The sequence below is a fragment of the Rhamphochromis sp. 'chilingali' genome, assembly GCF_963969265.1.
Source record: "Rhamphochromis sp. 'chilingali' genome assembly, chromosome: 15".
Classification (NCBI taxonomy): Eukaryota; Metazoa; Chordata; class Actinopteri; order Cichliformes; family Cichlidae; genus Rhamphochromis; species Rhamphochromis sp. 'chilingali'.
The window spans coordinates 13,049,247-13,061,644 of record NC_137942.1 but is presented as its reverse complement, the minus strand read 5'-3'; the positions used below and the strand labels follow the sequence as shown (position 1 = coordinate 13,061,644).

The 12,398-nt window shown below is 40.1% G+C and overlaps 1 protein-coding gene across 2 annotated transcripts in view; it reads left to right on the top strand.

The window, feature by feature from the left end:
* Nucleotides 1–1,035: 1,035 nt before the first annotated feature.
* Nucleotides 1,036–12,398, top strand: part of aatka (apoptosis-associated tyrosine kinase a) — a 29,631-nt gene continuing 18,268 nt past the window's right edge. The window contains exons 1-2 of one of the 2 annotated variants that reach the window (XM_080905132.1): nucleotides 1,036–1,433; nucleotides 1,545–1,659. In XM_080905132.1, the coding sequence (XP_080761258.1) occupies nucleotides 1,578–1,659 (82 nt within the window). In that variant the 5' untranslated portion in view covers nucleotides 1,036–1,433; nucleotides 1,545–1,577. Of the gene's footprint in view, nucleotides 1,660–12,398 lie in introns of both variants that reach the window. The other variant, XM_080905133.1, reaches the window with a different exon arrangement.

Sequence of the window (12,398 nt, the reverse complement as noted above, 5' to 3'; positions counted from 1 at the left end):
TCAGGAGGTGCAGGAGCATCAAGCGCTTTAACTAACATTTATATTTATTAACAAGTTGTCTGTTTTTATTTTGATGCTTTTGATAATTAAAAGTTTCTTACAGTGTCACTCTGCTTTAAAACCAACTAACAATTGGAATAAATTATCATAAATCTCTTCAACATATTGTGAAGATCGCTCTTTGCCATCTAGTGGTGAGAGAGAGAATTAGGCTGTGCATGCGACTTGTATATAGCTGGAATTAAGTATGGGACAGCACAACCAGTTATTAGGTTTAGGGGCAGTTCCTTGCACACATAGGGTCAGGCAGGTTTAGATACCCCCCTCCTTTTTAATAAATGAAATCATCACTTTAAAACAGAATTTTGTATTTTCTTGCATTATCTTTATCTAATATTAAAATGTGGTTGATGATCTGAAACATTTAAACAAAACAAATATGCAATAAATAAATATGGACGAAGGGGGATAAAAGACTTTTATTTTACTAATTAATTCTGGTTTTGGACACAGTAAAACCAGCCTTTTACCATTCTGTGCAAAAATAATTAACATGTGACTTCAATTCCCAGCGCATTTTAACAGTGACAGGACCTAATCATGAAACCATGATAGACCAAGCTACTACCTTCTATGGAGTGTATGGAGGCTGTTGAGCGTCCTTTCTTTGCCTCCTCCTGGGCATGCCTTGTTTCCAAAGCAGACAGTAAGGTAATGCAAATGACTTCAAATTAGGCTAAAACGTTTTCATTTAAGGTTGATCATGACCCAGTGCACGAACGGTCGCGCGCTTGCTCTACCAGCATTTTTTTTTTTTTTATTTAAGAAACGATTTTGTCAAGTGCGTCAGAGAACCCTTGGTCATTACGGAAGTCAAGCTAATTCCGTCATTAAAATAATTATAAAAATAGGTCTCTTAGAGAAACTATGTGATTGACTTCTTATTGTGAAAGTCTTAAACGGAAGTAGTTCTACAAACCTGGTCACTTGACAGTGGTGCAAGATGTCGCTCAGTCTTTCTTTACCGAAGCTGAATCCCAAATGCGCGTCGCTTACCGTCGCATCTTTTTAAACCCAAATCAACTGTTTTGCCATTAACTGGCATGTTACATGTAGTACAAGGCAGGGCGTTTAGAAGGTTTTTATTTTGAAAGAAACACACATGGGATATTTCCAAATTTTTTGGAACAATCCAGATTTTAGAGTGTATAAAATCGGTGTAAATAACAGAAGGCTTTCACTCGGTGACCGAGTAGATGAACTGATTCTGTCAAAAGATAGCCGAAAGAAAGAAAGCGCGTGGCATGATTCATGATTTTAGTGTTCAAAAAGTCAACACACAGATGTGTTCAAATGGAAACGACTGTCAACATCTGTCTCCAGGTCTGCTCGAGCTGAAGGTGAAGCAGGATTTTCGGGGGGCTCTCTATGAGGTGTGCTGGAATAAAATGCTGCGCATTATTGCTTCCGTTAGAGGTTAGGCTTCTTAAATTACACACGCACCTGAGTCAGGAATTTATTTTCTGACCCTTGTTTTCGGTTAGGCATTTGCTGTCTTCTGAAAAGCGACGAGGAGGATGGTCTTTGCTCTACATGTAATTGTCATGTCTTCGGCTTTTTTCAATCCCAGTTTTGCCTTCAGTTCTCACTTCGACACAGGTAAGGGTCAAAGGAGGATTTCCTATTTCTAATAAGAATGTTTATCCGTTCACTGGAGAGCTGCTCGTTATTTATGTGCTTTTTATGATTTGCTTGAGTGATCACTGTTGGTAATATGTCATATATCATATGTACATGCATTTTCTTTCTTATCCAACAGTAGCATCAATAATATACCAGAGTATGTCGTGAAAAAACACAATGATCCTAAACCCTTACAGTCTATATATGGGTGGTTTTTTTCACTGTCATATCATAGCTTGGTGAAAAGAGGGTTAAAAGTTATACCTGCACTGAACCTGCATAATCCTACCTACACATACATCCCTGCAGTTGTGTGCATGCATGTAGTGTATGTCTGTGCTGTGATCAGGGTGTGCGCCTGTAGGCTGACTAATACATTACAGCTATGCATGGTTCTGCTGTTTGAGGTTGCAGTTTTTGGTCCTCATTTGGATGCAGCATTTAATCGTCCCCAGCATGTCAAGTGACGGGATCTTGGCAAAGGTGAGCCCGTGTGCTGCTGCAGTGTTTTGTGACAACTGAGCAGAAAGACAAGCCCTCACACAGGATGGCAGGGATTGAATTAGAGCAGAATAAATAACTGTGTACAAATGTAAACAGGACTAAGAGAGTCCCTGCACTGGGTGCAGTGTGCTGAGCATACAAATGACAGCACTGAGCACAGTGGCTCTCAAGTTTCAGGCTCTATCTGTCCTCCCCACTCTGGACACTCTCAGTGATCCCTGATCCATTTCTGTCCAATTATTCCACCCTCTTCTATGTTCCCGTGACTCTCTCCATGTCTTATTTGGTGTCTCTAAGCTCTCTTGTCCTTAAGTCCAAACGTAGCACAAAAAGGGGGCTTCCATTTAAAATGAGGTTATATGTGATTATATGTCTTTCTTTTTGCATTTGCAAAGTTGTAAAATATTACATGAAGAAATTTCTGCCTTCATATACTTGAAAAATAAGTGGTGGGTGCTGATCTGGCCATCCCTGGGAATGTTTAGTGCAATATGATACAAACAAACCAAAAGAGTTCTTTTAATTTGGAAAAATGATAAATAGTTCCCAATTAAATTATGTGTAAAATGCCTGCTAAAGCTCTTGTGGGCCATCTGTAATATTGTTGCATTTGCATTTTTTCCCTACTGGAGAACACAGGTTTGTAAACCATTCCATCAGGATTATTCAGTGAAAAATATTTTCTTTCATCAGCTTTAAGCGGGAGAGCCTCTCTTACAGCTTTACATATATGAAGATTTCAGCTTATATGAGGTGGAAAGGGTGGGGTATGAGTGGGACTGTGAATGTGGCTTGTATATCACTGGAATTAAGTATGGGGTCTGGACTGTCACTCCTGTCAAAATGATCTATATTTCTCATGAGAGGAGGCCCTCACCACCGATCTGATTCCTTTCTAGTAATTGGACTGAGAATCAATGTTGCCTAGGAGATGGAGGGGGTGTGTTTTAGAAGGAACCAATCATTTCTGCAGCCACTGCTAAGGACAGAAAAATGCTAGAGACCCTTAAAGGGGAGGGACATACTCAGAGAGGAATTAGCTGTAGTCGCTGAATATGCTGTTTGCAGATTAATTAAACACACTCTCATTTTGGATCCACTAATTTGAGGGAATGGGGCAGTGAAATGAAACGATAGCCACACATACAAACTACTGGGAGGATGTAAATGTCAGATTCTCCATCATTCCACCATTTGGAGCTTTTCAAACTGACCATTTTAACAGTGTAATCGACTGTGCATGCACACACAAATTCAGCACACCTTCACTCACACAAACACTTGGTTAATTTGACATCAAAGCTAAAATTCAGGCAGCGTTTGAACTGCAGCACCCCTCGAGCCAACCTCCACAGCTGCATTTTGTCCCTATGCCCCGGGCTGTATAAGAACACGGTGTGCTCTACCTCTGCACGCTTTCACGCAAACAGTGACACATGTTCAAAAACACACATCCAGACATGAAAACAACCATGAGGCCAAGTCAACTGTCACATTGGCTGGCATTATATAAGCCATCAGCCAAGACAGACACACCATAGCAGGTTTGAATTCATCAGCCTTCACATGACTGGGTTGGGGTTCGGTCTGAGTGCAGCCAGGGGTAAAGTAGCACCCGGCTGCGCTCAGTAGAGTGTAGCATTCTGCACCAACAACTGCAGCCAACACCTGGCCTACTATTGCTTCAGCACCAAGGAGAGCGCTCCCATCAGGAGCGGTAGCAGATGTACGTGCGCGCTAACGTTTAGACCTGGCTGCATCCTTGATACAGACTAAATCTGCAGCGCATCACTGTCACTGCGAACAGACAATGGATTGATAAGGAAGGAAGCACTGATACACCAACAAGCTGACAATGCAGCACTGTGGGAGGCTGTCTTTCAGCACTCACCTCTAATGCCTGGAGGTGGCAGTGGCATCGAGTGTACATGTTATAAATAGTGTCTTGGTGTACACATGTTCCATGCATGTTTCACATTGAGGAAAGCTTTCACGTGACCCACGTGACACATGGACACACTGCTGCAGGCTGTAACCAAGGCGTTGGTGATGCTGAAGGGAAGAGATTTTAAAAATGGTTTCTGTGTTTGCTCTCGAAGCTCCTCCCACTGACTGGGTCAGTACAAGCCAGTCACCGCAGACTATTTGATTATTCATCTCTTCATGTGTAACACCAAGCACTTTGGTTGCATAAGTCTTCCTCTGGGGGAACTAGAATAAGAATGAAGTGGATTTCAGCACTGAAGGGAAACCATCTATGTCTCCTCTGTGTGCTCTCTGTGTGATGATGTGGTGTGCCACAGTTGTTTAAAGCTCTGTGTGTAGTTGTTTAGGGAGGAAATACAGTGTTAAATTTTTCTGTGCACTGTAAATGTCAGATTGCACTGGTGGCAATTTAGCAACATCTCACATAACAAATGAATAGCGCTAGTTCAAAAACAAGGTTGATGTGTAGTCAGTTTTTAGAATTGTGTTATTATAAGATGATGACTAAACAGCTGCTGCTGGAATTTGGGTGTAAAGTGTGCTCATTGTGTGCTAGTGTGTTCACTGCATTTGGGTCAGAATAGGCACATGTTTAATAGAAGCAGACAAACACGGATGTGCACAAGAACCAGCTTAACTCACATTAAATTGTTTTGTACGGGAATATTTGCATTTCAGCTTTTACATTTGCACACAGTCAAAAGCTATTGGGCATTCACTGCTGTGGTATGCATCACAAGACTCTGGCTGACTCTGTCATATAAAGTGCATATGGTTTGCACATGCATTAAATTTGTGTTTATCAGCCTGAGGCCTAAGTATACAAGTGTGGTGTCATGTGAGTGCGGAGTTGCGCTCTGTCAGGTCTGCATGCAGACAGCGCTGTCACTGATGACAATTTATACAATTCAGTAGCTGTAAAAGTTGTTTGACTCTAATCCTGCCATTTTTTTTACTAGAGTTTAGGAAAAACTGCATTGTATTCTCTGTATTGATAAAGACAAATGTAATTTAAATAGTATTGTTACTTGGTGTAGAGGAATAATCCTCTAAGGTTTTGTTTGACAGCTTTTGCATAGAGGACATACAATAATTTTCTTTCTGATGCGTCTTCTTTTGTGTGTAAAGCAATAGTGATGTTAGTTTAATGTTTCTAAAAGGCATTGACTCCTGTTTACATCAATTCTTCATTTCAGTACTTATAGCCTAGAGAGCAGTGAAATAGAAATGGTCAGATCATATCCACAATTGAACTAGATGATTACACCTATATATTTATCAATGCTAAGCCAATAGGAAAACATAACCTGGCCACTTTGTTGAGTCCAGAGCAGTTAGAGCTTAAATGAAATATGAGCTGTGTAGAAATTAAGTATCTTTTATATTCTCTTTCTCTGGCTAACAGGAAGAACTATTACAGTTTGTATCACTAAGCACAAAAACAGGCTTGTATACATACATGTCATAGAGGGGTTCGTGTGGTTACTTCATGCTACTCTCTGTCCATTTACCTCAATAAAATCTCCGTACTTGAATATATGGCTGAGTGGAAACACATGCATCACACAATCCTCTGTTTCCCACTCTAGTGGACTCGAGAGGATAAACATATTTTCATCTCATTCATTCATGCAGCTCTCTGTTTGCCAGTTAATGATAAACTGTGAACAGCTTTTGTTCTATTTGTGAAGAACATCAGCTTTGATTCTATCGTGCTGCATAATAATTACCCCAAATTAGCAGTTTTCCTTCAAAATCTCAGCCATCAGCACACATTATAAAGTGCAGGGTAAAGGCCAGCAGAGGCTGCTAGTCCCCTCTGCAATGGTCTGTACATAAATCATAATAATGGCTCAAATAAATGAATTATTAATGTTAAATGTTGCAGCTAACACTTTTTCATTCAGTGCCCTGGTCTTGTAATTAGTCTGTCTTAAAAGATCCATCCATTATAAGCAGAGGTGATATTCAAACCCTTTTTTACAGTAGTGTGCCCTTGCCTGGGCTGTAGGCGGATGGACATGGCAGGCCTATAATGCAGATCCATAGTGGTCCTCCTGGGCTCTCACTCCCAGTTAATGACAGTTATCATGGCTCTCTGCAGGCCAGCTCATCCCTCTGCTATCTGCAGTCATGCACAGACAGTGTGACTACAGAACAGCAAAGAGGATGTAAGATGGTGGAGGATACCATATCCTGCCATTAATCATGTCATTCTGCTCCCTCTGCTCGCAACCCTTCCTTAGTCTGACATCTGTGCACATGTGTATTTGTTGCTTTCTCCTCTGTATGTTCCTGTGTTCATCCCTGTGTCATTACAGTCTTGCGATCCTCTAACTTTCTGATTTAACTTTTCTTGTTTCTTCAGAGCATTTTTATCTCTCTCAACTTGTCATTTGGTTTTCCCTTGAGAAGTCAGTCTGTGTCAAACTGCTACATCCCACTAGATGAAAAAGCAGGAACTAAGTCCAGCAACTTTTCATCCCCACATAAGAAGTCTCAAGTTGGTCCTCACATTAAATCTTGACATTAACTTGAAGAAAAGCAGCACAGAATGATCATATATTCACAAAGGCAGCTCTCTGTTAATCACCTGAAACTGGAATTTTTCAGCTATTGCAATTAAAATGTTTTGATTGGTGATTTGCCTGTCACTGCTTTCAAATGCAGATGCCTCATGTGCATTTTTCCTTCTCTCCGCTATGCGATTTATGTATGAAAGCGAATGGTATTATTGGATGCCACTTGGTACCGCCCAGGCAGGGCAGATGGAGATGCTTGTTTGGCCCTCCAGCATTGTCCTAAATGTAAATTTGGACTGTTTTCTGCTCTCCTGTCCTGTGTGTGTCTCTTTCACAGATTTTCAGCGTTTCCTCTCCGTAGAATTGAGCGACAGTAGAAGTGCATTAAGGGTGTAAAACTGGAAGAAACTAGTCTACTCTTGCATAAGTGGTGACACTTACTGCCACAGTCTAGGACTTGCTGCATTATTTTCAAAGCATACTAATATCAACTTAGTCGTTCGTACCTTTTAGAAATGTTCCTCTGTAAAATATTTCATTGTCATCCAAGATCATTTAAATGTTCTCTTTAATATCAAACGAAGTTGCAAATATTATTTCTTAATATACGCTTCTGTATAGAAGGAATGGCTGTAACATGCTGTGCTTAGGGCCTTCCTAACACTCACAAAACGCAGTGCTTGGCCACTGACCACACACAGACTTAACACACTATTTATTTAAATTAAAACATGCCCGATCTATTGAATTGCAGCTGAAACTGTATCTCACCCCGCACTTTCTGGAGACAGTTTGATTGCAGTGGTGTGTAGTCTGGCACGCTGCCCACCCTGCAGGCCCCTTGGTAAAATAAATAAATAAATAAAAGTGAGAGCTACCAGAGAGACCAGCGAGAGACTGAAGCAAAGCGCTAAACAGAGGTGCACAGCGATGAGACACGGCATCTCGCAGAGGGCGAAGCCCGCAATATCGTTTGTGTGTTAGTGCTCCTCCTCATGGACCTCATTAGTCCAATGTTATTTTATGGCGCTTAGTGCGCCACCTTTACTGGATTTTCTGCGTGGGTGCAAGTTCTTATGTCTGCATGCGAATATGAACACATGGCTCAGCTCTGGCCTTCATATGAGTGTGGGAGGGAGATCTTAATATTCTCACTCTGTCCTGAATAAAATACCTCGTTTGTCCCCTGTGTGTCCCGTTTCTGTCGATTTGGAACAGATTTTTTTTTTAATGCATGATGAACATGAGCACCGTGTAGTTACCCAGAGTTGCATTTAGGCAGCAGTAGATGTTTTTTAGCTGGTGAAGTGGGCCGTATAAGCTGCACAGCAACACAAGGCTCTACCTTATTGGTTTATTTATGATATACTGTTAAAAGCTCAGTGGTTGTGCTTAACACATCGTATCCTCATCCTTTGTATACATGCATGAACACACACACAGCCACATGTACATATGCTGAGCTTAGCTTTTCTCTTTACTTCGTGCTGTGGGCCTTGAGCTTTCTACATGTCTATTTTTCTTGCTCACTCTTTATTACTTGGTATCATTGCCCGCGGTATTTCATGGAGCACGGTCAGACAGTAAGATGGTTCATCTTGCTTTCATTACTATTGGTAGACCTTATTCCTGCACTGACACTTTGAGCAGTCAACTGTTTCTGATATAGCCAGTCTGCTGTTTGTATTTCATGGCCATTATGTAGTTTAAAACCTGCATTGTCAGCTCTATGATCGTGAAGGACTCAGCAGATTTTCTTTAGCCACTGCGATGTGACATGTGCACATCAATCCTAAACCTAGTATTAGATTGTTTGACCATCAACTCACAGCACAAGCCAGAAGAAACACTGAAGGTTTCCCACTATTGGGAAGTGCAAAGCAATGCAGATGGCCTCATTCATTCTGTCTTGTTATGCCACTACATTGTTTTTCTCTTTATCCCCCCCGTTATCCTACTGCATCCTTGCCATCATCAGTCTGAATTGTGGGGGTGGCATGGTGGCTCCATCACTCCCCCTCCTGTGTTTCAGGACATTTCTCATCTCTCTTCAGTCCTAAAGACAGCTTTTTAATAAAGTGGGTATGAGCATGGATTTAAGTGCTTTATTTTCATTTTGCTGTGCAGCTGGCGAAGTAATGTGTGCTTTTCTAATATTTATGAAGAACCACGAGTTGTCGCTCAGTTCGCGATTCCTCCAAGAGGAAGTGAGACGGCTTTTCAAATGTTGCACTTTCATATTTATATTTATACCTCGGATTTTCTTCTGGGTGATCATATTTGACTTTCTGGTAAAGAAGGAAGGCTTAATAAAGAATGATCCAAATGACTTAATTTTGGCTAAATATTGAAAAGTATCCTAGAATATGACTGTTAGATTCCCAACTGGGAAGAGGGAAGCTAAAAAGGGAGTCTGCAGTCCCCTATTTACTGACCCAATTTGAAACTCCTCTTTGGCAGAGTCCTGGTGGTGAAGGGATATGCAAAGAAGTACAGACACCACTTGCATTTGGGGATTCCCCAAACTCTGTGTGTGTCCTAAAATCTCCACCTTGCCAATCATGCACTTATACATACTTATAAGTTAGCAACTTGCACTCCATTGTTCAGGTAAAGGTGGTTTGACATTGTGAAAAAACTTACCTCTACTGTCAGTATTTGGAATTTTCCTTTAATTGATTCCCAAAGCTTATAGAAAGGGTAGTAATTTTTTATTTATATTTATTTGTTGTTTTATTTATTTGTTTTTTACTAAAATGTTACAGAAACTTGATCCTACAGTTAGTTGGTCGATTGTTTGCCCTGAACCCAGACCAGAGTTTCAGGCATACAGCAGAATTTCTTGAAAACAAACAAATAAACAAACCACAATATTTATTTGAGGAATTGCTGTGTAAAAACCTCCAGTAGTACATAGCTCACCATCCAGCAAACCTTGGACTTCCTGGATATTTCATGGTCTCTCTAGTACTGTCTCGCTAGTTTTATGTACATAGACTGTACATAAAAGATGGATGTAGCCTCTAGCTCTGGTTGCAAAAATAAATCTAGTATTGTGAGTTAGTATCTCATGAGTCCAATGGCTTGACCACTAGTTCCAAGACTTATTTAAAACAACATAATATTCATTTTTTCCAAATTTTAGTAGAGTAATTTTTTTAGAGCATAACTTCTCATAAAGTAGGACACACTGTAGAGCCAGGCTGACATGTTGCTACATACTGTACAGAACCATGCAGTGCCTTTCATTTCGCATTCGGATTGCAGAACCCACATTTCCAAACTCAAGGCTTCAAAAGAGGAGCCTGCATAAAAGAGTTTAGGATTTGTATGTCCATAGAAATGCTGATCTTCATTCTGATTGCCTTGTGCAGCATCATTAGTGAATACTAGATACTGCATCCCAGTATCTAGTAAGGAGAGAACTGTTGGAATTCAATATACATGTGAACCTTATTTTTGCAAACAGAAGTCCCAGTTGCAACTGTGAAAGGAAAAGAAATCTCCTGTCTCAAAGCTGTGTATGAAGCTGGCATTTAGCTTCTCTGAAACTGCAAAATTAGTTAGTTAGTAACAGTTGTCAGTGACATCAGCTCTAGTGAACTAAATATATATATTGTGGGACTGGGGACTGTAACCAACTGTTTATTGGTAGCAAGCAGAAACAGGACCAGTTGATCAGCTCCTGGGCTTGTACACGATGACAGGCAACTAATAGTCTTCTTTAGAAGTGACAACATGTGTATGTCTGTTTTATGTTGTGTCCTTCAGTGGGCTCTGAGTCACCGTGCCCTCTGATTCAGCATGTATCATTGCTGTTTCTGGCACCATCTGCACAGCATGGTTCCTCCCCACTCCCTCCTCCTTCCCCACATTCATCCATCAATCCAGCCCTGCCGGCACCTAAATTGTGCAGCAGTAACTTAACGCAAAATGCTAACTCTTATTCTTTTTAATATCACTTGACATTTTCATGTTGCTTTTAGAATATTTTATTGCATTTTTCTTGCATTCTAATGCACCCAACATTTTATTCCTATTTGATATAATGGGTTGTGTTTGTTGTTTTGTAATGAGGAGACAGCAGGAAATTCTGTGCAAAAGGATTGAGTAATGAATCAGTGCATGTACATATGTTTTAGTATACAGTGTAATCCTTTGGAGTAACTGTTGAGCAGATACAAATTCTGCCATAAATGTGAGAATAACAGGTGAAATGTTTAATATTGTGTTACAGAGGGAAAGATTGCATGTTTCCTTTACTTTTATGGTTTGCTTCTTGATACTTAAAACATTAGAAGGCTTGAAAAGATGGCATTTTAAGGATCATCCCCTATTTCCCTATCAGCCCCCTCACAGGCTGTGTGTTGTGGTATGTGGTGGATCTAGAAAGGGCGCTGCTTTGTTTAGTTTCATAATCACCTTCTTTTCCACTTTACAAGCTCTCACATAGTGAGACACACAGACACACACACCCTCTCTCAGCGGGCAAGGCATCAGCAAAAAGGAAGGGTCATGAGGTTTACCGCACTGTAAAAGCCAATCAACTAATATGTGTTGGCCATCAGGACGTTACCATGGTGATGTGTTGGCGGGTCAGTGCCCACACATATACACTCATGCACTGCAATTCTCAAAGCAGGCTTTACATAGGAACCCTGCCTGTTTGCACTGTCCACTTCCATGTATATGTAAATGGAGGGTATACAGGGCTTTGTGGCCATGACCTCAGGGTTAAACTTTGGTTGGAGTAGTTCTGTTTGGGTTGCAAAAGCTGTCAGAGCCGGAAGAGGATGCTCCCTGCAGCCGAATGGGTCTGGACTGCTGGGTCTTAGTCATGGAGCTGTTAAAAACCCAGGTACAAGAATCACAGACCACAGCAATCCCAGTCAGCACTGGAGTATGCTTTTGTGTGTTAACATCACAGTTGTAAAGTAATAAAGGAAAATGGATGGAATACAGTTAAATACAGTTCTGCTCCTTTTCTTGAACCAGCTGATGAATTCATCATTTACATATAAAGAAAAGCTACAGGGTTACTGTAAATAAACTACTGTAGATAAAATTATAAAGCCATTTAAAGCAATGCATTATCAGTGACTACAACATCTAATCCTTTTACTGAATATATAATATCTCTCTATATATATAATCTAACTATAATCCTTAATTTAGGTTGTGTGCTTATATAATTTATATTTTTATGATAAGTTAAGTTTTTTCAGCCTCAGTAGGAAATTCACTATTTGAAAACGTTATTCTGAGTCACATCATAATGATGTCACCACGGTCAGTTTAATAAAACTTTCTAATGCAGAGACATTAGAAAGACAGACTCTGAAAGACATTTATTCATCTATTGCAAGGAATAAAAATCTTATCATTACAGCGTCTGTAAACCTGAAGGTTATCACCAAAATCTGAGAATTGCTCTTTAATACAGAAAATCTCTAGTTAAGAAAATGCAAGCAAGGTGCTCTTTAAGAAATTGGAAATTATAATTATTATGGACAGAGGAAATAACATATATGTACAACACAGTATAATATTGGCATGTTTTGTCCTCTGATCAGTAGTTTGAACTGAAGGTGTATAAAGTTTTGTTGCTGTGTGTCTGTGTAGATGTCATGAAGAAAGATTTTTAAAAAAGAAGAAGAAAGTAAAAAATTATTGAATAAATGTCTTGAGCTATGTGGAAAGAAT